At 43.4% G+C, this 27,380-nt stretch overlaps 1 protein-coding gene across 1 annotated transcript in view; it reads left to right on the forward strand.

Annotated features, from left to right (window-relative positions):
- Unc79 (unc-79 homolog, NALCN channel complex subunit) overlaps positions 1-27,380 on the forward strand; it is a 191,916-nt gene that overhangs the window by 135,619 nt on the left and 28,917 nt on the right. The window contains exons 38-44 of the mRNA XM_051196519.1: positions 2,789-2,827; positions 8,039-8,151; positions 8,233-8,318; positions 8,832-9,005; positions 12,650-12,718; positions 15,415-15,525; positions 24,810-24,914. Coding sequence (XP_051052476.1) covers positions 2,789-2,827; positions 8,039-8,151; positions 8,233-8,318; positions 8,832-9,005; positions 12,650-12,718; positions 15,415-15,525; positions 24,810-24,914 — 697 coding nt within the window. The remainder of the gene's footprint in view (positions 1-2,788; positions 2,828-8,038; positions 8,152-8,232; positions 8,319-8,831; positions 9,006-12,649; positions 12,719-15,414; positions 15,526-24,809; positions 24,915-27,380) is intronic.

Raw genomic sequence — 27,380 nt, forward strand, 5'->3', positions numbered from 1 at the left:
GTGGAGCTCCAGGTTTAGCGAGGGACCCCGTCTCCAGGAAAAAAGGCAGGGGGTACTGGTAACCTCCTCTGACCTCTGTGCACACCATCTGTACATATGTGCACAATTCACATATATATCATGTACACTTGCATACATACACAGTAGTACAAATAGTTTGGGTATCAAGTTAAAAGCATTAAAAACTTGATTACAAAAATAAGTAACCCTGTTATTTGCTCCCCACCCCCATTCGTGTGTATAATATGGTGTAGTATGTGTGTGTATATGGTACATGTGTGATGCATGGTGAGTGTAGTATGGTGTGGTTTATGTGTGTATTGGCATATGTGTATATGCTGCTATGTGTGTGATACATGTGAGTGTAGTATGGTATGGTGTATATGTGTATGGTATGTGTGTGGTGTGTCTGAGTGGAGTACGGAGTGGTGCACATGAGTGTAGTATGGTGTATGTTATGTGTATGGTGTGTGGTATGGTACATATGAGTGTAATATGGTACGGTATGTATGTATGGTATGTGTCGTGTGGAATATGTGTGTGTGGTATGTGTATAGTGTGTGTGAGTGTAGTAAGGTGTGGTATATGTGTGTGGTATATGTGTGTGGTGTGTGTGAGTGTAGTGTGCTGTGGTATATGTGTGTGGTGTGTGTGAGTGTAGTGTGCTGTGGTATATGTGTGTGGTGTGTGTGAGTGTAGTGTGCTGTGGTATATGTGTGTGGTGTGTGTGAGTGTAGTGTGCTGTGGTATATGTGTGTGGTGTGTGTGAGTGTAGTGTGCTGTGGTATATGTGTGTAGTGTGTGTGAGTGTAGTATGGTGTGGTATATATGTGTGTGTGGTATGTGTATTGTGTGTGTGAGTATGTGGGCATGCCTATTTGCATATTCAGAAGCCAAGGACTTCAGATATCTTGCTTATAACTCTCCTCCTTATTCCTTTGAGACAGGGTCTCTCCTTGCACTAGAAGCTTGCTGATTATGCTTTGCTGAGTGACAATGACTTTCTAGATCCAGAGTGTCTCCACTTTCAGTGTTGGGATTGCAGATGTATACAAACATTCCCCCTTTTTAACCTGAGTGCAGGGATTCGAAGCCAGGTCCTCATGCTTGCTCGAGTGCCCACTGAGCTGTCTCCCCAGGTGGACCACCCAGATTAATTTTGGAGTATCTTTAGAGTTACTTAGTTAGACACAGCATAAAGTTAAGTCTGACCAAAATTCAAAAGCCATTGTAAAAAGTACATGATGAGTATGGGAACTGGAAGAGATAAGGAAAAGACAGCTTCATTTGAGCCATTGATTTTAACTCACCTTGGTAACTATAGAATAAACGCTGTGTCCTCTCTCTCTAGCACTCATGGAGTTGCAGGTTTTTTATTAAGGCTTGACCACAGTTCCTGTCACCACTCTGTGCTTTTAGAGAAGATAGAATTGTGGTTCTACTCTGTTGCTGTCTTGGCACAGCCGATCTAAGCCACAGAGGACAGAGAGAAGAGATTGTGTTGTTTAATATAAAAAGTGTATATAATCGTGACCTGATTACTACCAACTGTTACGGTGGAAACGTGAGCTTTGAAGAAAAACATGGAAACCAGTACCACTTACATTCACATACTCCATATACAGACATATGAATACCTATGTTGACTACCTAGCTCCCTTGGGTAGACTAGCAAGAGACTGAAAAACATTTAGTACAAATTTCCACGACTCTTGGTAGCCAAATCTTCACCATCAAGCTGCCAAGAAAGCAGATTCTGAAATCATGTAGGTGAGGCATTCTTCACCAACCCCCCCCTTCACTGTGAGGGACACAAGATGAGCCAGTGTGGCTTTATCAGCACTCTCCGGATGTTCTAGGAGTCTGTCATCTCAACAATCCCTTTCGTTTCTCTTTCAAATGTTTCCCATCTCAAACAGAGCTGTCTGCTTGGAACCTTTCCAAGCTTCAGCCCTCTGGCTTTCAGGGGAATCCTTCAAGTTCATGTTTCTCACATCCTTGATCATTGCTTAGTTGAGTTGCCCATGCTCCTTTCCCCATTGTAAAATCTTTAGGAAAAGTGCCTGTATCCAAGGCAGCTAGAGACAATGCTGCTATGGCAGCTGCCAGAGCCACTGTCCCTCTCTGAAGCTCCTGGTTCCTTCAGTTGTCCTACGAAAACGGAAAAGTGGTTCTGGTGTCTTCACTATCTTACAGATTATAGTATGTTCTTTTGAACCCACCAATTTGGTTCATTCTCTGTCACAAGAGAACATAAGTCCATGTCTATGGAGCCACACTATAGTTTTTCAAAATGTCAGTTTCGGTTATTTAATTCATAGTTTTCATCTCCAAAAGGCAGATTTCCCTTTTCATCACTCCTACTCAACAGCCAAACTAAGGATGCCTCTGCTGTCTGTTCTGTTGTGGTAGAGGGCTTTACAGTGTGTGGTTCGCTTGTAATTGGGTTTCAAAGATCAGTGACAGAGAAATGAATCTGAGTTAATGCAGGGATCACTAGATAGCAGGTTCTGGTGTCTGTCCAGCTGGGCTAATACTGTCATTTGTTTAGGTTGGGGATGGGGGGACAGTAAACTCTTATCTGTATGCCTTCCCATGGGAATCTGTGACTGACACAGAAGACAGGTGTGGGAGACTGGGTTTGTTTAACCCTGGACATGACCGCTGAGTGGATGCTCTGATGCCCATCAAAGGGATTGCCAACCTGAATCACAGGCCTAGCTCAACGCTAATGTGTTTCACCGTGGAAAGCTACGATTCTTATGTGACTGTTCCCTTTTCTCCCCAGGCTGGCATCCAGTACTACCTTTTCCAGTCAAGCAGAAAGGTAAGAACTTTAAGTGGGTGTCCTTTCTCTTTGCTCTCTGCGCATGCCCACATGGTCCTGACACTGTCCGTGGACAGGAGCTCTCCAGAAGACAGCTGCTAGCCCACCGCAGCCCTACTAGTTTCTGATTGGACTTGTGCATCTACTCATTCGCTCATTTTAGTCAACAAGTACTTTGCAGCCCAACTTGTACTAGTTAAGTGGTTTGGTTTGTTCGCTTATTTATTTACTTATAATTTGTGTATGCATACTCTATCTGCAATATACCTGCATGTCCAAAGAGGGCATCAGATCCCATTACAGATGGTTGTGATCCACCACATAGGTCTAAGAATTGAACTCAGGACCTCTGGAAGAGCAGCCAGTGCTCTTACCCAATGAGCCATCTCTTCAGCCCGGTTAAGTGGGGTTTTGTTGTTGTGTTTGTTATGTTGTGAATCTAGCTGACCATTCTGGGAAAATGCTCCACTGCAAAGCTGCACCCCATCTCTCTTTGAAGGCAACAGGTGGCATGATTCCTGGCCTTGTTAGGCTTTCAGTCTTACCAAGGTGGCCACCATGAATGAGTATTCACGGAAGTGTGGTAACTGTGCTAAGTGCTGTGAAGAAAATAGTCTCCCATAATGACTCATTATGTGCTGATTCATTTGCTTGTGTGCATGCATGTGTGGAGAGTGTGGAGGTCAGGGGTCAATATCAAGTGCCTTCCTCAACACGCCCCACCGTATCTTTTGAGGCAGGGTCTCTCATTGAACTCAGCCCACACCAGTTGGCTAATGGCTATTCAGTCAGTTCAGGGGACCCTCTTGTCTCCTTCCTGTCTTGTACTGTTATAGACCCTTCAGTGACTATCTATGGAGTTAGTTTCTGATCCTGGCATGAGGGGTTAAATGTCAGATCCCAGTTTTCATGGAACTTACGTTCAAGTTGAAGAAGCAGAAAACAAACAAGTTAACCAATAAGAAATTGACAGTGTAATTGAATGTCTCTTACTGTAATGTGTTACAAACATTAATTATTTCCAGGTGACAGAGGAGGCCCAGGAGAGGTATTGTAGACTTAATGGCCAAGGACAGTCTCTTGGAGAAAGGTGCTGCTCTTCCAGAGGACCTGCCTTTGTCCCTCAGTGCCCATGTTAGTCAGCTCACAACTGCCTGTAACTCCAGTTCTAGAGTGTCCAATGCCCTTTTCTGGCCTCTGAGGGCATCTGAACACTTGTGTTCATACTCACACACAGAGACTTAAGTAAAAATAAATATTAAATGAGGTTATGGTGTTTCTCTTATGTAAGATGGCTATATTATTTTATATTTCCTACCATTAGTGAGACTTCAAGCTGTCCCATGCCCTTGCCAGATTTTGACACTGTTGGTATTTTTAACTGTAGCAGATGGGGTCTATATGTGGTGGCTATCTCTTTGTAGTTTTCATTTGCATCTACTGATGACATTTTTCTAAGTGTTCACTGATTTTTATATATTCTTTCCTGAAGTGTCTATTTAAATAATCTTTTCCATCTTTTTTAATCATGATGTTTTGTTTTTATTCTATAGTTATAGGGCTTCTTTGTATAAATATGTTTTAAGAATATCTTTACCCACACTGGGCTTTACTCATTCAGTTTCTTGATGCTATAATATGTTAACATTTAGACAAACTCTAATTTATTCAAGCTTCAAAGATATGGGCTTTTGTTGTTTAGCTAAGAGAACTTGTTTATTTCCAACTCGTGTATCCTCTACTGTTTTCTTCCAAACCTTTCATGACTTTAGCATTTAACCTGATCTAGCAAAATTAGTTTTTATATATACTGTTGGGTTGTGGTAGAGACATTCTCTTTATTCATGTCAAATATCCAGCTATTTCAGCACCTCCTTGTTTCAAAGACTCTTTTCCTCATTGGTCCATGGGATAAACTCCAAGTTCCATCCATGGCCGCTTGTATCTGAACTTGTCACCTGGTTCCTTTAGTCTAGCACAGTGGTACTCAGCCTTCCCAATGCTGTGACCGTTTAATACAGTTCCTCATGTTGTGGTGACCCCGATCGTCCAATTATTTCATTGCTACTTCATAACTAATATAATTTTGCTGCTGTTTGAATTGTAATGAATATCTGGTATACAGGATATCTGACATTCAGATCCCAAAGGGGTCACATCCCACAGGCTGAGAACAAATGATCCAGTGCCCCACAGTCTGGATTACAGTGTTGAGTCCTGGCGTCAGGTAGCAGGGTTCTCTTCCTTGGTGTCTTTTTCTTTTTCTTTCTTTCCTTCTTTCTTTCTTTCTTTCTTTCTTTCTTTTCTTTTCTTTTCTTTTCTTTTCTTTTTTAAGATTTGTTTGTTTCTCTAGACTTTTAAATTTCCAAATTAGTTCCCCCTTTCTTCTGTTTTGGCTTTTTAGCTCAGTGTCTTGCTGTGAGCCTAGCCAGCCTCCTCCCTCTGTCTCCCCAGTGCTGAGATATCGTGTGTCAGTACCACACCACGCCCACACCCCGCCCACACCACGCCCACACCACACCATACCTTGTTTAGATAAAATGCTTACTGAAATTGAAAGTGTGCATCAGTTTGGGAATTACCCATAGAAAAAGGCTGCATTGTCCAACTAATGAACATGGAATATATTTCCATTTCATTACATTTTAAATTTCTCTCAGCTATGTTTTTGAAATGTGTGCAGAGGTGCGTAGACACACGTGTAGAGTCTGTAAGCAACCTTGGGAATGTCATCTAGCTCCTTAGGGGACAGGTCTCTCATTGGGTTAGAGTTCACCAGTTAGGCTACACTGTCTGGTCAGTGAGCCCCTGTGATCTGGTCTTCACCTCCCCCATGCTGGGATTCCCAGTGCACACTGCCATACCCTCTCTTGGCCCTGTAAAGCAAGTGCTGTCCCAACTGAGCCATCAACCCTTCCCCCAAGCAATATTTAGGAATGGTCTTATAATTTTTTGGTTACATCTTGTTAAATTTATTGCTAAGAGTTTTATGCTTTTTAATTTCAATATCAATTGAACTTTGAAGAAAATAATTTTCAAATTTTTCCTGGTGGGTAAATTGGTTTTTCTGAATTACTGTTGTATCCTAGATGAATTTACACACATGTTTTAGAGGCTCCTTCTTAGATTCCTTGGAGCTTTATTGTGTTTGGCAAGCATTGTGTCACCTGCAAATAGTGAGCTTTACTATTCACTCTCTGGTATTTTTGTCTTTTTTACCTTATCTAAGTAGGTGGAGCCATAAGAGACATGGGCATGGCCTTTCTTGCTTTGTTGCCTGAATTCAGCATCTCATTCTGGTTATATGTTAGCCATAGTTTTTTTTTTTTCCACAGATACAATTTTTAAAAATTGAGAATGTTTCCTTCTATTTCCAATATGTTGAGTTTTTAAAAATCATGTGTCTTTATTTTAATGTATTGAATCATGTGTTTTTCCTCTTTTTTTAAAGTATTTAGCATGTGTGTTTATGTGTGGGGTTGCATGTGTAAGTGTACATGTGTGTATTGGCATGTGGAGGCTCTAAGTTGTTGTCAGTGAATTTCCTTGTTCATTTCTCCACTTTACTCTTGGAGGCAGGATCTCTCCATCAAGCCACTGAGCTTTACTCTTGGAGGCAGGATCTCTCCATCAAGCCCCTGAGCTTTACTCTTGGAGGCAGGATCTCTCCATGAAGCCCCTGAGCTTTACTCTTGGAGGCAGGGTCTCTCCATCAAGCCACTGAGCTTTACTCTTGGAGGCAGGGTCTCTCCATCAAGCCTCTGAGCTTGCTGATGCAACTAGTCTGGACAGGAAGCTTGCTCACTTGGGGGACCCCCCATCTCTATCATCTGAGGCTGCAGTTAGAGGTAGCACTATGCCCAGGGGGAGGATGTGAGCTCTGGTCCTCGTCCCTGCCTTCTCCCCAGACACTGCCTGGACTGCGGAATTTTTCTGATATTCTACGTAATATAATATAAACCCGACTTAGTCTGCGTTTTCTCTTTCCCCTCCCTCCTTGTTTTTATTTACTTACTTAGATAACAGCTTTATCTATGTTAGTTTTAGGGCTATGGGGGCCTCATGAAACTAACCCTTGCTCTGTTTTCTTTCTTTTTTTAATTTAATTTATTATTTTACATGTCAATCCCAGTTCCCTCTCCCTCCCTCCCTCCCTCCCTTTCTTCCTTCCCTTCCTCCCTTTTACCCTCTCTGCCCTCTCACATGTACCCTGACCACTCTCCCCTCCCATCCCCCCACCCCCATTCCACATGTAGGGCAATGCCATCCAGGTGGGGTTGTGTAGATCTGTCAGGTCATGTGAAGTAGGGACAAGGACTTCTCTCCTGTCTCTAGATTAAGGCAGTTATCCCTCCATGGGGGATGTGTTCGCAAAGTCCTTTTGTGCACCAGGGATACATCCTGGCTCCACTGTCTGAGGTCCCTTAGACTGCTCAGTCCTTCTAGCTGAGACCCATATTCAGGGGGCCTGAGTCAGTCCCATGCTGGCTTCCCAGCTATCAGTCTGGGGGCCCGTTAGCTCCTCCTTGTTCAGGTTAACTGTCTCTATGTGTTTTCTTAAGTTAGTTGTAAGTTCAGGGTTTTGCTCTGCTGAAGACTGTTTGTGGCATAAATCTTTGAGCTGACTTGGTGTAGTGAGACCAGAGCTGATGGATTAGGAGGACTTCTTGCTTGCCATCCTTTTTGGACCTTTGATTTCTTCCTTCTGGTAACCTCCTCCCTCGCTTCCTCAAGACCTGTCCTCTCTGGTGCCTTTGTCTGCGAGGCAGAGCCGCATAAAACTCTTGGCTCTCTTTGGTTGCCATTTGGGGGTGTATAGTAGGCGAAGGGAAGTCCTGCCTAAGCGAGCATTTACCAGCTCAGACACTTCTAGAAAACATCCTGGGCCTCCCAAAAGAAGTGAAGCATCCCTCACTGTTTCCCTCAGGGCAGCTCTCTCTTGGCGATTTCTGGACATGGGGCCTTTGCAAATCATTGGCTTTGGAATACTCACCTGTACTTTGGGAGGCCTGGAATAATTCTGTGGCCACTTAGCACCTCATGGATCTGTCTTTAAAAAAATTGTTTGCCTGTGGTAATTTCATCTCAATGAGGGAAATGGAGAGATAGTGCATAAAATCGTGGTGTTCAAAGCCTCAACTTTAAGTCACTACACACACACATGCTTGTGGGCCCACAGCTTGTGACTCTCTCCCCTGTGTTTGAATGCAGCATGATGGTTCCAGGAAATGCAGCAGGTGTGGCCAAGCAGTTCCTTCGCTGCATCTTCCACCAGTTGGCCCCCAACGGCATCTTCCCCCAGCTGTTCCAGAGCGCCATCAAAGGTAACTTACTCCCCTGAGGATGCAGATACCGCAAGTCTGGCCAGTCCCCCAAAACACTAACTGTGACTGTTTGCTTCATAGACGGGACTTTTTTACGGACCTTAGCCACATCTCTCATGGACTTCAATGAGCTGAGTTCAATCGCTGCCCTCAGTCAGCTCTTGGAGGTAGGTTTGTACGAAGAGTACCCTAGGCCTCAGCCAAGGCCATGAACCACACCCATGTCCTCCATGCAGTACCCTTGGACCGCTTCATGGTGCTATACTGTGTCTTGAGATTGGCTTGAAGTCTTTAGGATGTAAGCTACATCAAGAAGTCCCCACACTTCACCATGACAAGCTGTTGCTTGGAAGAAAGCAGCTGCTGCTGTTATCAATAGCTCCAGTCTTTATTCTGGAAGATTCTCCCAGAATGCTCATTCACTGTCTTCTTGGCATCTAACCACCCCAGTTTTATGCTCTTACATACTTCTTACTTCACGATCCGATTTACCTCATGGACTTAAAAGTCCGGTTTTCTTCCTTGATCCTCCTGCCTGTTAGAATGACCAGCCTGTGTAGCAGGCGGTCCAGCATATTTATAGTGCGAATATATGATTTCTAAACACACCTTCACTGGATAGCTTTATAAATTCGGGTGTTGCTTTCAGCAGTTGATTGCCTATGCTTTTGTGTTTTTAGGGTCTAAATAACAAAAAGAATTTGCCAGCAGGGGGTGCTATGATACGCTGTTTGGAAAACATTGCCACGTTCATGGAAGCTCTGCCCATGGATTCTCCTAGTAGCCTCTGGGCCACAATCAGCAACCAGTTTCAGACTTTTTTTGCCAAGCTGCCTTGTGTTTTACCTTTGAAGGTGAGTTCAGCCCAAGCTCTTAGCTCTCTTTACTTTCTGCTTAAACAGACGAAGCACGGTCAGGCGATCCAACAGATCCCAAAGGGCTGTGGGACATCTGTCAGCCTGAGTGATGAGACTTATTTAGGTCATTAAGTCTGCGATGTTACAGAAGCCTGGAGTGGACATTTTACCCACTGATAACGAAGTTACCTGGTGACTGCTTGGGTTTTTGTTGAATGGTTTGTTCCCGTCTTCTGTCTTCCTTTCTGCTGACTTTCTTTTTCAATTTGTTTTTGTTTCCCTTTTCCGTGAGGGGGCAAGAAGTCAGCATCCTGTGCATGCTTGGGAACATTCTACCCCCCAGACTTAGACTGTCTTTTTGTAGAAGTTTGTTTCTTCCTCGAGTGGATATCAAATAGGCAAGGAAATTGATAGTTTTGTCTAAATGGAGTTAGAGAATTATTTAAAGTGACAAGTGTTTTTGAACAGTGTTCAGGAAAGACCAAGACAATATTATGTGGGACAACTTCTAGTGTTTGGATCAACAGTATAGCACCTGGGAAGAATACACACACACACACACACCTCTGTTTCTCTCTCTCTCTTTCTCTCTCACACACACACACTCTCTTTCTCTCTCTCTCTCACACACACACACCTCTCTCTCACACACACACGCACACACCTCTCTCTCTCTCTCTCTCACACACACACACACACACACACACACACGCACACACCTCTCTCTCTCTCTCTCTCTCTCTCACACACACACACACACACACACACACACTGGTTGGAGGGTGGTGCTGTGTCACCTAACTGGTTAATCTTGTGGTCCAAAGATCATTATTAAATGCAATTAAATCCTATTAAATGCAAGCAAAACAAAACCAAAATAAAAAACCAACCCAGGAGCCTATCCTATTAAAGCTGGCGATACCAATACAAATTCAGAGGTCTGGTGTAATTGGTAATAAATAGCTCCATGGTGGTGGGGAAATTAGAGCCCACATCTTCTAACTCATGCTCTGGTGCTCTATGTGTGGTAGAAGTGCACACTGTTGTAAATTAAGAAAGCTGCAGACATTTGTGTCCCAGGGGCCGGGAAGTCACTGGCCTTGGCAGAGTTAGGTTTTTGAACCTTGCTCCATTGTAATTTTGTGATTTATTTTTAAAAAATGTAACTCACAGATAAGAATATTTAAATTGAGACAAAAAATGAGTCACTTGTTCCTCTGGCCAATAGAGTCACATGATGGTACTTGTGCATGTATGCAAAATGTTGCAAAGGTCAACTAGCCCTGGTAGTCACTGTTGCCACACTGGTGGGTGCTAGCAAGGATGCTGTGAGGATGGTAACCCGGAGCCTTTATCTTGCTGAATGCTGCTTAGGGTTCAAAGTAATTGTGCCAAGCAGAGCAACAAGGGAGGTTCTTTATTACCTCTTTCTGTGATACCTGTTTGCTCACAAGTTAAAGCAGATGAATAAATCCAAGCAAAGAGGACTATGTAGCTCAGGGAGTAAGGGGGCTTGCCACCAAGCCCAACAGCTGGAGTTCAATTCCCAAGTCCCCCATGGTGGATGGAGAGAACCGACTCCCAAAGATTTTTCTTTAATATCTTATGTGTGCCATCCATGGTGCCTGAGCATAAACACACACATGCACGTACACGTACGTGCATGCACACACACGCATGTGTACACATTTTAGCATGGCCCCCTTAGATCAGAGTGTCACTCAGGACCATCCTTTGCTGATGAGCCACACACATTCAGTAGCGTGGGCTCCAGCCTGGCAGTGAAGTTGCTGAGCTGGACGCTGACCAGCAGGGGGTGCTGCTGCTGTAAACAACAGCTCTGCCTAATCTGTGACAATCAGCTGTGCCCGCAGGGAGTTTGCCCAAAGGTTAATGAGTGGAGCGGTGTGACACAGGATCATAAGGAGAACCGAGGCCCTTGACAGTGTTAATGCGCGGCTCCTACCGAGGTCTGCACTCCACCCCTGCTGACGGTGGTTATGTGGGAACAAGCCTCAGCGTATGGGTCTCTCCCCCCACCACCACCAAGATGACATTTCCTGAGCTTTAAGTCACCAGGGTTTGGCCTGATCAGCAGCTGGGCTTCAGCTCCTGGTTTAAAGTAGGTAAATGTCATGTCAATTCTGAAGGGCGTTGGCATATTAAACAGGCCGAGGCTCTTTTTAGAAGATTCTTAGAAAATACTGCCAGGATCTGTGCAAGGAAGTTCCCAACTAAGTCAGACTTGAAAACTATTCTGTCTTGTCCTTCATCTCTTAGGAAATATTGCCCCCTTGAAAATCTCGCAGTTTGTCTCAGACTTCGGTGTGCACCCTTGTCCCTGCTAGTGACACAGGGTTGTGACTGGTTGGAGTGAGGTCAGGTGCCAGACAAGCCCCAGTCCAGGGATCCACCAGGAGACACTGTGGCTTAGTTTCTAGTTTGTCGAAGGGGGTCATTGTCCAGTTGTAGAAGCTGGAATGTGGCTATAATGATAGGCTAGCGCTTGTTACTCGCGCTCTGCCAATCTTACAGAGTGTGTTTTTTTTTCTCTCCGTATGGATGTTAGAGGGAAAGTTTGCTCCTTTTTTCCAGGTTCTGGGTCATGTCTTTGCATGACCAAGGGAAGGTGAATTCCCACCTGGGAAACTGGAGAGGCCTAGTTCTGTGGTACCACACCTTGCTTTACACAAGGACCAAATTTAACCCCTGCTCTTGTGAAAAATTAAAATAAGAAACAAATCCCAGAGGAAGGTGACGAAACTGGTTCTTGTTTTGGACTAATGATTTCTATTAGTTTTTCCCCTCAAGAAAGCTTTTCCTAACTTAGTATACTTCTTTAGACTGGTATACATTTAACATCTGCCTTAATACCTACATGTCTATCTGTCCATCTCTCTATCCACTTGTTCATCCACCTATCTGCCTGCCCATCCATCCATCCATCCATCCATCCATCCATCCATCCATCCATCCATCCATCCAGGCCTTCATCTAACTTCTATATCATGTAATTCTGGAACTATATCTTTGAAAAAATAGTTTCAGAGCTGTGTTTATTTAATTCATTTGTTTAATAATTATTTTAACATTGCATACTTTTTCATTAAAGTTTTTAAATCTGAAAGCAATTGTTTTTGATATACAGTGTAGAAGTAGTCACAGGAAGACTTGTATGTGATAAGTGTATGGTGTGTGTATATGTGTGTATGTGTATGCGGGCGTGTGTGTGTGTGTGTGTGTGTGTGTGTGTGTGTTTGAATCTCTGTGGATATGTGTGCATATGAGGCCAGAGGTCAGCATTGGGTGTCACTCCTCAGGCGCAGTCCACTATGTTTTAGAGACTGGCTCTCTTCCTAGAGCTCACTGAGCTGGCCAGCCTGGCTGACCAGTGAGCCCCAAGGATACACCTGCTTTTACTGCCCTAGCTCTGACATTAAAAGCATGGGCCACCACACCCAGCTCTTTCTCGGGGTCCTGGGAACAAGTGTGGGAATTTATGCCAGGTTGCAAGCCCCTTACTGACAGAGCCATCTCCCCACTCCCACAACTTCTTTTTGTAAAATGCATGCAGGGAATATTTGAAGCAATGGAAACATTGAGAAGGACGCTGACTTTTGCCTTTTCCTATCTGTTCACAGTGTTCTTTAGATTCCAGTTTGAGAATTATGATTTGTCTCTTGAAGATACCTTCTACCAATGCCACGAGGGTACGTATTTTTAAAGTGTTTCAGAAAAGCTTGCCTGGTTGGTTATTTGATTACCTCCTAACTGCAGGGCAGAAAGGGAGCAACCCTGAAGATATGGCCGCTGCATACAGAATGTCCCCCTCCCTCTAACATCGTGCTGGGTCATCGTCTAAATACTGCAATGCTACCGTTTGTAACTATTCATCCTGGTCTGGGGCAAGCCCACCGCTCCATCCAGATTATCCTCCAGGTTACCAGCTAGCTGAGCCTTCTGAGTAGGGTTATGTTGGTTCCTTAGTTAAAAGTCTTTGACAACTTCCGGTTTCTTTCAGGATCACATCCAAATTCCTTGATATAGCTTACATTCACGTCCTTCTCACCAGCCCACCTTTCCAGTTTAATCTCTGCTACTTGTCCCGTTCCTCCAATGCCTCTCAAGCATCTTCAGGTCAGCATCATTATCCTCATGAAGACAGTGGACACTGCTGAATGCTCCTGTCTTGTTCCTCCTGCTTTACACATTTAATCCTGTTTAGTTTCAGACCCCCACCTTTGCTCAGGCCGTTTCCTTTGCCTGACACACTTTAGACCCTTGTCAGTGTAGTGAGCCCACAGTTCATCCTTCAAGACTCCATTTAAAACTCCTAAATGCTTGTATTATCTGTAGGAACCACTTCCTTGGTCAAGCTTTCAGTATTAACATGTACAGTGTCCTACAGATTCTCCAGTAAGACCATGAGCTGTGTGGGATGTTCAGGGCTGTGTCTCATTTCCTGCTCACACCTCTTGGCTGCCTTCTGTGCAGCCTAAAGAGATTACATTACAATGTACATAATAATTACTGGCTCACCCACCAACAATACACATTTCTTAGAGCTGTTGACCTTTACACTTTCACGGAGTCACAGTTCACCTTGGCCTGTTACAAAGAGAGGTGAGCCAGTCTGCACATGTACAGATAAAGACATGGACTCAGAAGCAACGTGTCTGCTCAAGGTCATAGCTAGTTTGTGAATGGCCTAGGACTTGAGCATAGGTCTGTAAGAGAACAAGTTCCTAGGTTTTTCTGCTGAACTTAGCTATCTATGGGCACCATCTCAAAGTTTCCTTAAGGATATATATATATATATAAGGATATATATATATATATATATATATATATATATATATATATATATCAACAACAACAACAACAAAAAGCCACATACATAAGTCTCTGTAGCGGGTACCAATAATGGAAAAACACATCTATTCTCAGGGGCAAAGAGCAGGTAACTGAACTGATTTTTATGTAAATACATAAGGAACCTCAGAGAGTTTCCTATCTGGCCTAAAGAGAAGGCTCAATAATTAAGGGTGCTTGCTGCTCTTGCAGACCCCAAATTTGGTTCCATGCAGCTCATACTTCCCAGTTCTAGGGGATATGATGTCCTCCTCTGGCTTCCTCAGGCTCCTGCACACACATGGCGTACACACACACACACACACACACACAGGCACGTGCGCGCACACACACACAGGCGCACGTGCGCGGGCACACACACACACACAGGCACACACACACGCAGCACATACATGGCATGCAAACACACACACACACACAAGTAATAATAAAAATAAATCTTTAAAAATGAATTTATCCCTGGGGCTGCAGAGATGCTTGGAGGGTAAAAAGCACTTGGCACACAGCGTGACCACCTGAGTGTCCATGCCCAGAATCCACAAAGAAACTGGATGCAGCACAGTAGTGAACAGCAAGGGAGATCCTGCCTGAAACAAGGTGGAAGGTGAGGATGGATGCCCAAGGTTCTCCTCCGACCCCCGGGTGGACCCCACGTCACAAATACATCTCGCACGTGAACACACAAAAAAGTAGATATTTTCCAAGTGTTTGTATCCTCTCATTGAGTAAGTCCTTTTCTAGAAGCCTGCTCTAAGGCAGAACATTGAATTGAATATTTAATGTAAACACAGTTACTGAGGTGGCATTTGCAGTATGGCTATTAAGATTCATGGCTCTGGAGGATTCAATAGCTCTTGAATTTCTTACGTTATCAATTAGAGAACGAATCATTTATCTAGATCCAAGGCTCCAGAAGAGAAGCATGGAAGGCTGGAGCTTGTTTTCTTTCCTGCCCCTGGGCAGGAAGATGTTTGACTAGGACAAACAATACAAAAGCGCCAAGCTCTGCCTGACACTCAGTGGGTGCTCACTAAACATTCTGGGTGTCTTTGTGAGAGCCTGCGAGACGAAAACTGAACGATGGTGGGATGTAGACAGGGAAACAAACATACAATGTCCCTCCGATAACTACGTGCTGGACAGCAGGAACCGTTTCTGAGCTCAAGGCACTTGGTGCACACAGGGCATTTATCAGAGTGTAACTGGTGGATGTGAATCTGAGGAGCCACAGACACTTGAGGGTCCAGAGGGACAGCCTCGTAGAGGTGGGGTTGCTTAGCCTGACAGGAGTGCAGGGCTGTAGTTAGGAGGGTTTGTAAATGATGCCACATGGGAAAATAAGGGGTTTGGTTTTTCTGGATTCTCTTTGAACTGTGGGCTGATTTCTTAGACCAACAGAGTGACTATTAACAACGGCTTGCATCAGATTTCTAAGAAACAACTCTAGCAGTTAAAGTGTAATAAGACCAGTGCATTTTTAAAAAATAATAATAATAAGGAACAAGTGATTTATTTGGCTCCAATCTCATTGCAGAGTTTGTTGGAACCATTTTCCAAGCTACTCAGCTTTGTCATTCAGAATGCTGTCTTCACTCTGGCCTACCTGGTGGAGCTGTGTGGCTTGTGCTATCGAGCATTCACTAAGGTGAGCCTGCCCGTGTGTTTCACGAAGCCCGAGACAGCAATGTCAAATTCCTGTGGGTTTCCCTGCTATACTATTGTTAAGACGAGTGATCTGTTGGACACTTCACATGAGCACACATTTCCTGGTTCTGAAGTGGGCAGATTTGGAGACTGAGGCCACGTGGTTAAGAAAAAGAGAGACATTTTGAGCGAGTTAATGGTATACGTGATCTCCTAAGACTTTTTAAAGCTTGTTGTAGCATCATGAGTGGGCAGACCACCACTGTATGTCTTCTTTTAATGTCCAGAGGAGGAAAAAATAGCTCACGACTTGCACGATCCTCTAGAGTACTCCTTAATGCTCCTGTGTTTGTGTCTCTAGCTCTGGGTTCTTGGCCTCTGTGAGGAGAATCTTAATGGTGCCTCCTTCGCTAGGTTGGCTTTAGCATCCTGCCCAGTGGATATGACCACCTTATCAGAGCCCATAGGTGCTGGCCTCATGGGAATGCAGGCATCAGGGAAAGGGTTCCTTCCCATTCTGAGGACACTGCAAATGCTCCCTTCTAAGGCCCAGTGTCACGGCTTGTCTTCAATGGGGCCTCTGTGTGTGTGGGTCCCTCCTGAACATTCAGAGCGCTCTCCATTTGTGTGGCCTCCTGCTATGAGCCCTTTATTTCCCCCCTCTCTACCCCCTTAAAACTCATTTTACAACAAAGCTTCCATTCTATTTATAAGAAGTGCCCTGGTCATCTTTCTTACCAACTTGCATCCTTTCTGCCATGTTAAGTGTACCATGATAATTTTCTCTTTGGCCTTGCACATCCTAAGCTACTTACTGCCCTGCCTGGAGCCCATATTTTCCGCCTCTCAAGATAGTATTTTTTTTCCATGAACATTTTCTTTGAATAGTAACTTGACCTCCTTTTTATTTTATGCTTAAGAGTATAGCTATGCAACATAGCACCAAACACAGTAAAATGCTTTATTTTTAGAAGTCATTTTATTTAAAATAGTGATATCTAACAGTGTCTCCTTATGTAATCCAGTGAAAAGACAGGGGAATGCATAGAGTCCTGGTGGCGTCCTTTTCTGGAAGCTGAGAAAATCCAGAGCCACCCCCACTGAGAAGACTAGAATCCTGGGTGAAATATAATAACACTTAATTTGTGATACTAGCTTTAAATGTACAATTAACATTATAAGAATGGCAGAGGGAAAAGGAAAAGGGAACTGAGAACCCAGATTTGAGCCCATCAGCAGGTCTGTGTAAGGGGTTTCTGCCTTAGCACCCTAGTGGCTTGACTGCTGAAGTCCACACAAGAACAGGGGATGATGATTTTAGGACAGCCCCATTCCAGGAGTTGGAGCCAAGGCATCCCCCTAGGAAGTCAGAACCCTTGAAAAGCTATACCCTGTTCAAAGGGTAGTTTTGGAGAAATACATTTGCAATGTGGCAGTAACAAGCAATGCTATGTGTTTTAGCCTTCCAGTAGAGAAAGGATGTATTGTCCCTTGAGAATTAGTAAACACAGGCTGGTCATTGAAAAGAGTGATGGTTTGAATTCATAGTACCTTGTTGCAGAATATTTGATCACTGTGTTGTTTACTGGAGAAACTCGTTTCTAGTTATGGTGTGGCTCAGCCCTAGTCCACACCCTCAACCCAAGAGCTTCTGCTTGGATGTTGTTAACAGGGTTAAATAAAGTCAACCATAGAGCAAGAGGAAGCAATCATCTCACAGGAAGTGAACATAAGAATATTAAGAACAAAAACCATAGAGAGTTAGAGGGAGTCAGGAGGAAGGATAGAGGAATGCACAGGAAGTAGAAGGGAGGGACATTAATTTTGAGGAGTCATGTTTGAGGTAGGAGGAAAGAGGAGAAGCTTTGGGCATGGTGGCAGAGGAGGAAGGTCAGTTGGGTGCTTTCTCTGCCTCTCTGAGCTAGTAGGCTTTCACCCCAGCATTTGGCTCTCAGGTCTTTTTGGTAAATTCGAGCAATTGATATTTTGTTAAGGAACAACAGTACCTGCAAGCAGAAGTCACATGACTCTGATGTTACACGGCAACAGGTGCTCAGCTTTGGCATCTTTGCAGATGGAAACAAATCCCAGGCATGTCTAGAGAAATGAATCTGCAGCTCAGTCCCACCCAGCATTATTTCTGAGGCTAAAACTTTGATTAGCATAAGCAATCTAAACTCTACTCTCCCCAAGGAAAAACAACCTCCCAGGGCCTGGATTAGCAGAGTCAATAAATAGTGATATTATTTCTCCCAAGAATATGAAAACTGTGATACAGGGGCTTTCAGAGTATGCTCTATACTATAAGTATACAAAGGATTTAAAAAGAAACTAAAAAGAGATTTAGTTATTTCAGAAAAAAATCAGATTAATTTAAACTTGATCAAAAAGTGAGAATAGCCACTAATGTTGGAAAAAGAAAAAACCCAAAAACCTCAATCCACAGGTTAACTAGCAAATTAGACATAGCTTAAAGGGGGAATTGGAGACATAGGAAAGCAGAAAAAACAGATCTTTAAAAAAATCAAAGATATAAAAAGATCTAACACACATTAAGAAAATCTGTAGAAAAGCAGACTAGGCTTTTATCATTTCCATAATTAATAAAAAATCATCAGTTCTATGATTTGGTATGCAATGTGTCCAAAAATATTAATAGATACATCCTTACCACTCACCTGCACCTGCACACCTGTACTCACCACCTGCACCCACTCACCTGCACCTGCTCACCTGTACCCACTCACCTGCACCTGCCCACCTGCACCTGCCCACCTGCACCTGCCCACCTGTACCCGCCCACCTGCACCTGCACACCTGTACTCACCACCTGCACCTGCTCACCTGCACCTGCTCACCTGTACTCACCACCTCACCTGTCCACCTGCACCTGCACACCTGTACTCACCACCTGCACCTGCCCACCTGCACCCGCTCACCTGTACTCACCACCTGCACTCACTCACCTACATGCACATTAGTTTGTATGACCAGCTCTGATTTGGAACAAGCAAGCCAAAGAGAAAATGTTTGAAGAGCAACTGAGAAAAAAGCACTCTGAAGACAGACCTAACTGCAAACCTCTCAGCAGCACAGAGGGAACTAGATCTGAAAATTTTGTTCACTCAGAATTCTCTACATCTAAGGCATCCTTTAAGAATGGAGGCTAAGAGGGTATTCACGAGGAAGAGAAAGTAGTAATTTTCTTGGAGAGTCATTAATTTTTAGTTTCTATGTATGTGTGAGTATGCATGCATGTGTACCATGTGTGTGTCTAGTGCCTGAGGAGGCCACAGGAGAACATTGGATCCCATGGAATTGTAGTTACAGATATAAACTGTTCAATGTGGGTGCTGGGAACTGAACCCAGGTCCTCTGCAAGAGCTCTACTTGCTCTTAACTGCTGAGCCATCTCCCCAGACTCTGAAAATGTGAATATATTATTATTGAAATAATATTTCAAGATTTATTACAACAAGAAGGAAATTGAACCAACAGAGAAGTTTTTAAGTATATGAAGGATACTTACCAAGGAAATTAGTAAAATATATAAATCTAAGTGATCGCTGACAATATAAAGCAACAGTAGTAATAATATTAACTAAACAGAAAACAAAAGGATGATAAAATAGCACCTAACAATAACCTGTATACAGTGTGTGTGTGTGTGTGTGTGTGTGTGTGTGTGTGTGAATAGCTGAGGGCTGGAGTTAAAACACTTTCTCACAGGTCCTGTTCACAGAGACATGAATTACCAGTAACTTTAAACTTAAGAGTACGTGTCAGGCTGGGTGGTGGTGGTGGTTCACACCTTTAATCCCAGCACTTGAGAGGCAGAGACAGGCGGATCTCAGTGAGTTTGAGGTCTACAAAATGAATTCCAGGACAGCCAGGACTGTTACACAGAGAAACCCTGTTGGAGAAGGAGGGAGGGAGGGAGGGAGAGAGGAAGGAAGAAAGGAAAGGAGGGAGAGAGAGAATATGCCAGCAATTTAAGTACAAACTCTAGAGGTCAGAAATACAATGTGTAAGTTCCAAGCAAGTACAGGATAAAATAAGAATAAAACGTAATAGTGGCAAAAGACACAGAACAAGCTGAGACCAGTTCAGTTAAGGAAAGAGGAGTGAACCCTAAACATGGCAGTAATCATGACGAATGCTACTATTCTCCTAGGGTTTTTTGTTGCTGTGAAGAGATACTGTGACCATGGCAACTCCTACAAAGACAATACTTAATTGAGGTGGTAGCTTACAATTTCCCAGGGTCAGTCCGTTATCCTCATGACTGGAGGCATGCAACGCTCTGCCAGACACAGTGCTGCCTAGATCTTGACCAGAAGGCAGCAGGAAGTTGACTGACTGTTACAGAGTGAAGCCTGAGAAAAGAGGCCTCAAAGCCCCCACCTTCCCTGACAATTTTTCTTCAGCAAGGCCACACCCACTCCAACAAGGCCACACCTCCTAATATTGCCACTCCCTTTGGGGGCCATTTTCTTTCAAACTATCACAACTCACTAGGAATTGCCAGACTGGATTTCAAAAGCAGAGTTACATGTCATCTATAAAAGTTGCTCCTAAAATACATCTAAAGAACACTAAGAAAGTTTGAAAACGAATAGCTGATATGTAGACAGATACTAATGAGAAAAAAATGACAGTCAGCTGACCTTAAGTTAGAATTTTCATGTTAGCATTATTATAAAGTCATTGTATACTGAAACAGGGAACACTTTATCAGAAAAACTTGATAATTCTATAGCTTTATAGAGCTAAGAATACAGCCTCAAAAATTAATATAATTGTAAAAGGAGATTGATAAGTTCACAGTCACACATTTGAGCATTAAAATGTGTATAAATATTTAGGGCTTCATGTTTTACCCCAGAGAAGTTGGAAGAGGTTCCTACTATTCATGAAAATACAGATATATCAGCTTACAGAGCCCTACATTTGGGGAAGAGTGTGTGTGTGCATGCATGTGCACACGCGCGCACACACACACCCCATTGGTACATGGATAGGTGTATCCTCCCAGCTACAGAGAAAAATGAGTGAAATTCTTTCCTTGCCATTCCCTATTCTCAGATGTGTGGGTCCTGTCTCCTTGTCAGATCCAGCGCCCCACCACATCATGGACATGGGTGCACCCCTGTGTAGGATGAGTGCATGTCTGGCAGTGGGGGTGTATGAGTGGATGAGGGTGTCTATGCACACAACCCGAGACTGTTGACTGGAAAGGCTCTGAAAACTCAGACTTTGCAATCCTGTGGTCAAATGTACTGTCCCCAGTTCTTACAAGGAGTACCTGGGGCTTGTTATATTTGGCAGCTACAATATACTTTTCAATATGTCTAAAATTAAAAAGAAATGTTTAAGACAGTTTAGGAGATTATTTAGTACTGATTGTGAGAATACTACCTTCGAAATGGAGCATTGTAGCCACAGTGTATTGAAAAGCACATTTAATGCCTTACACATTTGTATGTATGTACAGATACATGTGCATGTATGTGCATCTGGGGGCCGGAGGTTGACATAGGTGTCTCCCTCTGGCTCACCACTTTGTTTTTTGAGACAGGGCCTCTCAGTGAACCTAAGATCACCGATTAGCTAGGATAGCCATCGAGTTAGAAATCCAGCTGTCATCACCTCCCTAGCATTGGGTTTAGAAGCACACGCTGCCATGCTTGGCTTTTTACCACCACCACCACCATCCTCATCCTCATTGCTACTGTTATTTTTTTTCATGCATGTTGGGGGGGGGTGAACTCAGGTCCTCATACTTACACAGCACGCAGTGTAACTGAGCATGTCCTCAGACCTGTCTTAAGTACTTTATAGAAGGAAAGAAAAACTAAATGAACTGAACAGGCTAACAAGAAAGAGTAGGGGTATAGGGAAAGAGGTGAAGAAGGTGGCATCCCACAGACCCACAAAGGAAAGGTGGCCCTGTGGCCAGACTGTTGACACAGGGATCAAGAAAAGCACATAAACGGCACAGATAAAGAGTACTGGCAAAAAGAAGCATGATGGCAGACATGTCAACTTTGAGCCAGTAGTGCCTTGAATTCTTATACAGTGGGGCAGTTTTCTAGAGAAACAGAATGCCTAACAACCAGGGGGAAGGGGGAAGGAGGAAAGGGGAAAGGGGAAAGGAAAAAAAGTTGATTATATTTAAATGATGAAAAAGCAGAGGCAGAGGTTGAAAGCCCCTCTGGAATGAAGGCCATTGTAAGACTAGGGCTGATGCCCACCGTGTTTAGAAGCAGACTGGTGTGCGCCTGAACACTAATAGAACAGAAACGGGAGCACTGAGCCCTGCCCACACGTTCCACGCGGGCAGCAGACTCCTGACTCCACCCGGACAAGGGCAGCAGGGGAAGGAGATGACAGACCAGTGCCCATCACACATGAAAAGCTTCTAATGAACAATACAAATCAATGTGTTCAAAGGAGAGCCTCGTGAGCCAGCTGGGCTCACTAGGACTGTAAATAGGTATACAACCAAACAATAACACATTTTTAAAGAATGATTATTTAGTGTACATATACTTTTACAATTTATTACAGATAAGAGAAAGTTTTGGCTAAGAATGCATACTTGTCCCCCCCCCCCCCAGAGGACTTGTTAGTTCCCTGCTCCCAGGTCAGGTGGTTTACAGCAACTTATAAATCCAGTTCCAGAGGGATTCTTCTGGTCCCTGCAGGCACCTGTACTCACGGGCACATACCCACACAAAGATCCATGCACAAACACATTTAAATTTTTTTATGTAAAAAATTCTTATTAATGAAATAGATCTGTTTATTTATTTTTATATGCAGAATCAAATCTTGCCAGAATACTTGATATTGTAGGATATAGATTATCTTCCATGTTTTTCAGAGTTTTTGGTATTTTTATTTTATTCTCATCAACTCTGAAAGCCATGCTTTGCATAAATATGTAGCACAAAATTATGGAAGTATGTTCAAGGCCATCTCAAATTGTTGGAAATATTTTTCTAATCCCAAACTAAATAAAATTTATGCAGTATTTTTAAAAACAAAACATAAGTCAGCAGCTGAAACAGCGATTTTAAATCAAACATTCTGACTCTATGATTCAGAGGTACAGTCGCTTGGTACACACATACTGAGGTATTGAAGTGGGGCAATTTTAAATCTTTCTTCTCCACAGCCAAACCATGGATTTCTGCCAAAGCAGAGCCTTTGTATGTACAACAGAAACACAACACTGTTAGCATGCCACAGCCTGAGCCCAGATGTTTCAGGCAGTGCAGTCCGGTATGCACAGTATGTGTCTGTATGGTGTGCGTGCATGCGTTTGTGTGTGTGTGTGTGTGTGTGTGTGTGTGTGTGTGTGTGTGTGTGTGTGTGTGTGTGTGTGTGTGTGTGTGTGTGAGATGTGGTGTCTCTGTGGTATAGTGCCCACATTACAATCTGTTCCAGTAATTGGGTGAAGGCCTGGAGATTTAAATGAAAGATAGGACAGTGGGTCATTCATGCAACAGGAACGCCGGAATGTCGAATGCTGTTTATTAATGTCAAGTGCTGTTTATTGAGGGGAAGGAGCAGATTTATATACTGACTCACAGCACAGTGAAAAACAATCCAGGGTCAAGCATGTATGTTCTTGGGCTTAGTTCCCCGCCAGCAGATATGGGTGTGGTGTGTGTATGTATATGTGTATGGTGTGTGGTGTGTGTGTATATATGTGTGTGTGTGTGTGTGTGTGTGTGAAGTGTGTGATGTGTGTGTGGTGTGTGTATGTGGTGTGTATATGTGTGTGTGTGTGATATGTGTGATGTGTGTGTGGTATGTGTGTTCAGAACAGAAGCTGTAGCAGAGTCACATGATGCAACACATGTGTAACCTTAAGATTTGGTCAAGAAACCTCTTGCTGCTGCCAATGTCCTTCCCTAGCCCCTTTTGCCAGCCTTACATTGAGTTACATGACGCTGTATGTGCAGTTTAAAAAGTTGTGAGCTCGGTCATTTGAATCTAGACTTCCACTTAATGTTCTGAAGGGTTTGTTTTAGGGCCGGTGAAATGGTGTTGTAATAGGGCACAGAGCCAACGAACTTGAACTTGACAGGACCCACACGGTGGAAGGAAGTTACCAGGCCCTGAAAGTTCACACGCACGCGCACGCACACACACTTTTTAAAATGGAAAGTTTTTTTTTTTTTTTAAATAAACAGTCTATTTTCTTTTAAGCTTCTTGGAAGTATAAATGTTAGCCAAATATACAGACATCATGAGGCTAGGGGCCAGAGGAGCCCAATACCGGAAGGTGGTGAGCCCAGCCCTGAGTCCTGCAGGGTGGTGAGCCCAGCCCTGAGTCCTGCAGGGTGGTGAGCCCAGCCCTGAGTCCTGCAGGGTGGTGAGCCTGGCCCTGAAGGCCAGTTTCCCCCTGGGAATGTTGATCAGTGTTCACAATGTGTTTGAGAGGTTGAGCTGCAGTTTCAGGAGCAGAGGAGACAGAATCAGACTGGAGACCTGGATTCCACATCCTCCAGGCATGTACTTCTGTCTAGGGCCACAGACTAAGAAATCCCAGAGTAAACTTGTTTTTGTTGGACCCAGCACAGTGCTGACTCCTTTAAATCCACAAGGCTTTCTGGGTACTAAGGTAGCTGTGGTCAGCCAGTGTGGGCTTGATAATAAAGAAGGTCCACCTAATGTACAATTGACGTCGGTAAATTGTGGTACAGGTATACAATAGAATATTAGTAGATTGTCCACTCAAAATAACAAGTTCCATATGTTGAGGGATAATTAAACAATATAGATAATTCAAAGTTGAAGAAAAGATATGTATAGTACTGAGGTTAAAAATGTATTTTATGACAGAGATGCGCATGTGTGGTCAAAATATGAAAACAGAGTAAGCAACGGATTCCGAGCAGAGAGGACTTCCAGGAAGGGAGGAAATGTTGAAAGGGGGTGGAGGGTACAACAAGTGTCCCATTCTCTCTGCTTTGCTGTACTCCCGAAACCATCCATGTCAAGAAAGAAGTGTCGTGGAGAAAACACGGAGCTTTCCGGAAGCTGTGCCTGCCTCTCATCCGTCCTGTGACGTGTCCTTGTTGCAGCATAGGACTTGTTCCACACACAGAACTGCCCTTCTCATAGTTTTAGTTTTACGTATGAAAGGTGGCTTATTGCATTTTAAACACCATTGTGAACTTCTGATCTGCAAACTTGTGAAGCTTGTTTGGCGTAGATCTTGGGAACTGATTTTTTGGAAATGACTGACCCCCTCTATTTTGTTTTATTTAGGAACGGGATAAATTCTACTTGTCTCGTAGTGTTGTTCTGGAACTTCTCCAGGCCTTGAAGCTCAAGTCTCCTTTGCCAGATACAAACCTCCTGCTTCTTGTCCAGGTAGAGCTGTGCTGCATCTGCAAAACTTCATGGAGCCTGGAGCATGTGCTCGAGGCCAAACCCTTTGTCAAGAGACAGGTGCTCCAATACACACAGGACACTTGGTGCTTCTGCTGGCTAAAAAAAACAAAAGAGGAGCAATTTTTTAAATCCCACTGTAGACCTAGTTTTTGTAAATGATAAAAATATAGAATAAAACAATTTTTGTCATCAAGAAACTTGTAATAGGGCTGGAGAGATGCTCAGTGGTTTGCTCTTCCATTAGCATCCATATCTGGCTCAGTTCAGTTCAAGAAGATCCAGCGTGCACACAGAGATAGGGGGAAGAGAGAGGGAGAAGGGAAGGGGAAGGAGAAAGGGAGAGAGAGAGAAAGAGAGAGAGAGAGAGAGAGAGAGAGAGAGAGAGAGTCAAGAGTAAGGCTACAGGCTGAAGTTTTCCTTTGTGCTCTGATCAGCACGTACAAGCTCTAGAATCTTCTCTATTCTCAAGGATGGACCAGACCAGACACAACCTACTGGCAGGATGTGCTGACTCCATGGGGTAAAAGAAGAGAATCAGCTCCCATGGGTCCACTGAGGAACAGGGTTTGAAAGCAACCACTGGAGAGTTCATGACAATGTTTATGTTGCTTATATACTGAGCTATATGGGAGGGGCCTTCTGTATCCAGTGTTCTTAGTAGCATTTTAGGGAGGTCCATTTAAACCTCCAAAATAGGCTGTGATTAGTGCCAGACAAGAGAGAGAGAGAGAGATAAGAAAAGTCCTTGCGAGAAGTTGTGAGCAGGAGGGATTCCCTCCCGTGTAGTGTGTAATCAGGGAAAAATTACTGCTGACTTGTCCTCATACCCAGGTCACTAAGGACAAGTGTCTGCTTGGTATGTCAGGTAGTCAGGGACTGAATGGTTTCAAACAATACAGGCAGGAAACAAGCCTGAGGACCCTGGGTTCTCTCCATGGCACTGGACAATGTCCCCTCAGTCTTGAGCTGTGTGGCTGATCTTCTTGGGGTCTGTCACCTCACACTGTGGCTGCTGCGGGCTAGTTTCTATGAAGTGCATGAGTCAACCCTAATAAGCGCTTATCCCAAGACAGCAAAAGAACACTGACAGGTTCAATTACCCAGCGCTTAAGGCAACCGTGAAAACAGTGATTATCACGTCACTGTTTGGTGAATAAATAACAAAAACAAATTTGTGTTAACAAGAAAGAAGGATAAAAGTAGACATTTTTAAATGTGACTTTGGAATGTTTGTCTGCCATTACAAATACGACATTTTAAAGACCAAGTACTTGGGAGGCTGAGGTAAGAAGCACTGAGGAGTTAGAGGCTAGCCTCCCAAAGACTAGAATTACATTTTCAAACAAACAAACTATATATATGGTTTGTATACATGCACACACACACACACACACACATATATAGTCATTAAGTTTAGAAATTATTCAGGTTGAAGAGGTATTTAGAAAACTCTGATATCTTGTCCTGGAGGAATAGCTTTGAGAATAATATTTCATCCTTCTGTGACAAAAACAAAAAAAAAATTAAACATTATGCCATTTTGAAGTAACTCATCTACACATTGTTAGAATAAATCATTCTAGTTATTAGTGAGGTAAATCAAAGTAAGGAGTAGCATAAAGCCAGTGTAACTCTTGTCTCCACCCTGGGGTCCTACCCCAGATGAAGTTAGATGGGTAAGTCTGTGCAAATGGAACTGTTACATTCTTCCCACAGGTAGGCCATACCTTAATTGTTTCAGTTAGATGGCAATCTGTGTAGTTGGACTGTCCTTTGGGCTGCCAACCACTCCCAAATAAAGACACAGAGACTTATCAATTATGAATATTTGGCCTTAGCTTAGGCTTGAGCTATTTTAACTTAATCTGTTTCTATTCATCTACATTTTGCCTCTGGGCTTTTTATTTCTGTCACTCTGTGTGTCCTATCTCACTGCTTTCTCTGTCTGTCCGGCTCCTGGCCTCTCCCTGGTGGGTCTCATTTATTTTTTTAAATTCCCCAAGCCTAAATTCCTCCCTTGACTTATTCCCCAGCCCAGAATTCCCACCTATACCCCCTCCCTTGTTATTGGCCACAAGGAAAAACAGCAACACATCTCTACATAGTTAAACAAATGCAACAAATCTTTACATAAGTAAATATACTGCAACATAAACAAATGCAGCATATCTTTACATAGTTAAACAAATGTTCCAAAACATCCCTACTCCTACCCAACAGTAAACGCTTGCCTACTTTCAAGGCGATCACAGTACTGGTATATTCCACAATTCTTAGAAAAAAATCTTCCTTGCTGGTGGCATCCTGGGATCCCTCCTCCCCGTATTGTGGATGTTTGATGTGTGAGAGATAGCTCCTTATATTTGATGATTAAAGGAAAGCTTCCACAGTAGAACAGTAACTCATTAAAGGTCACTGGAAAGACTAACTTCAAGTCAAATCTAT

The sequence above is a fragment of the Phodopus roborovskii genome, unplaced genomic scaffold (assembly GCF_943737965.1).
Source record: "Phodopus roborovskii unplaced genomic scaffold, PHOROB, whole genome shotgun sequence".
Lineage (NCBI taxonomy): Eukaryota > Metazoa > Chordata > Mammalia > Rodentia > Cricetidae > Phodopus > Phodopus roborovskii.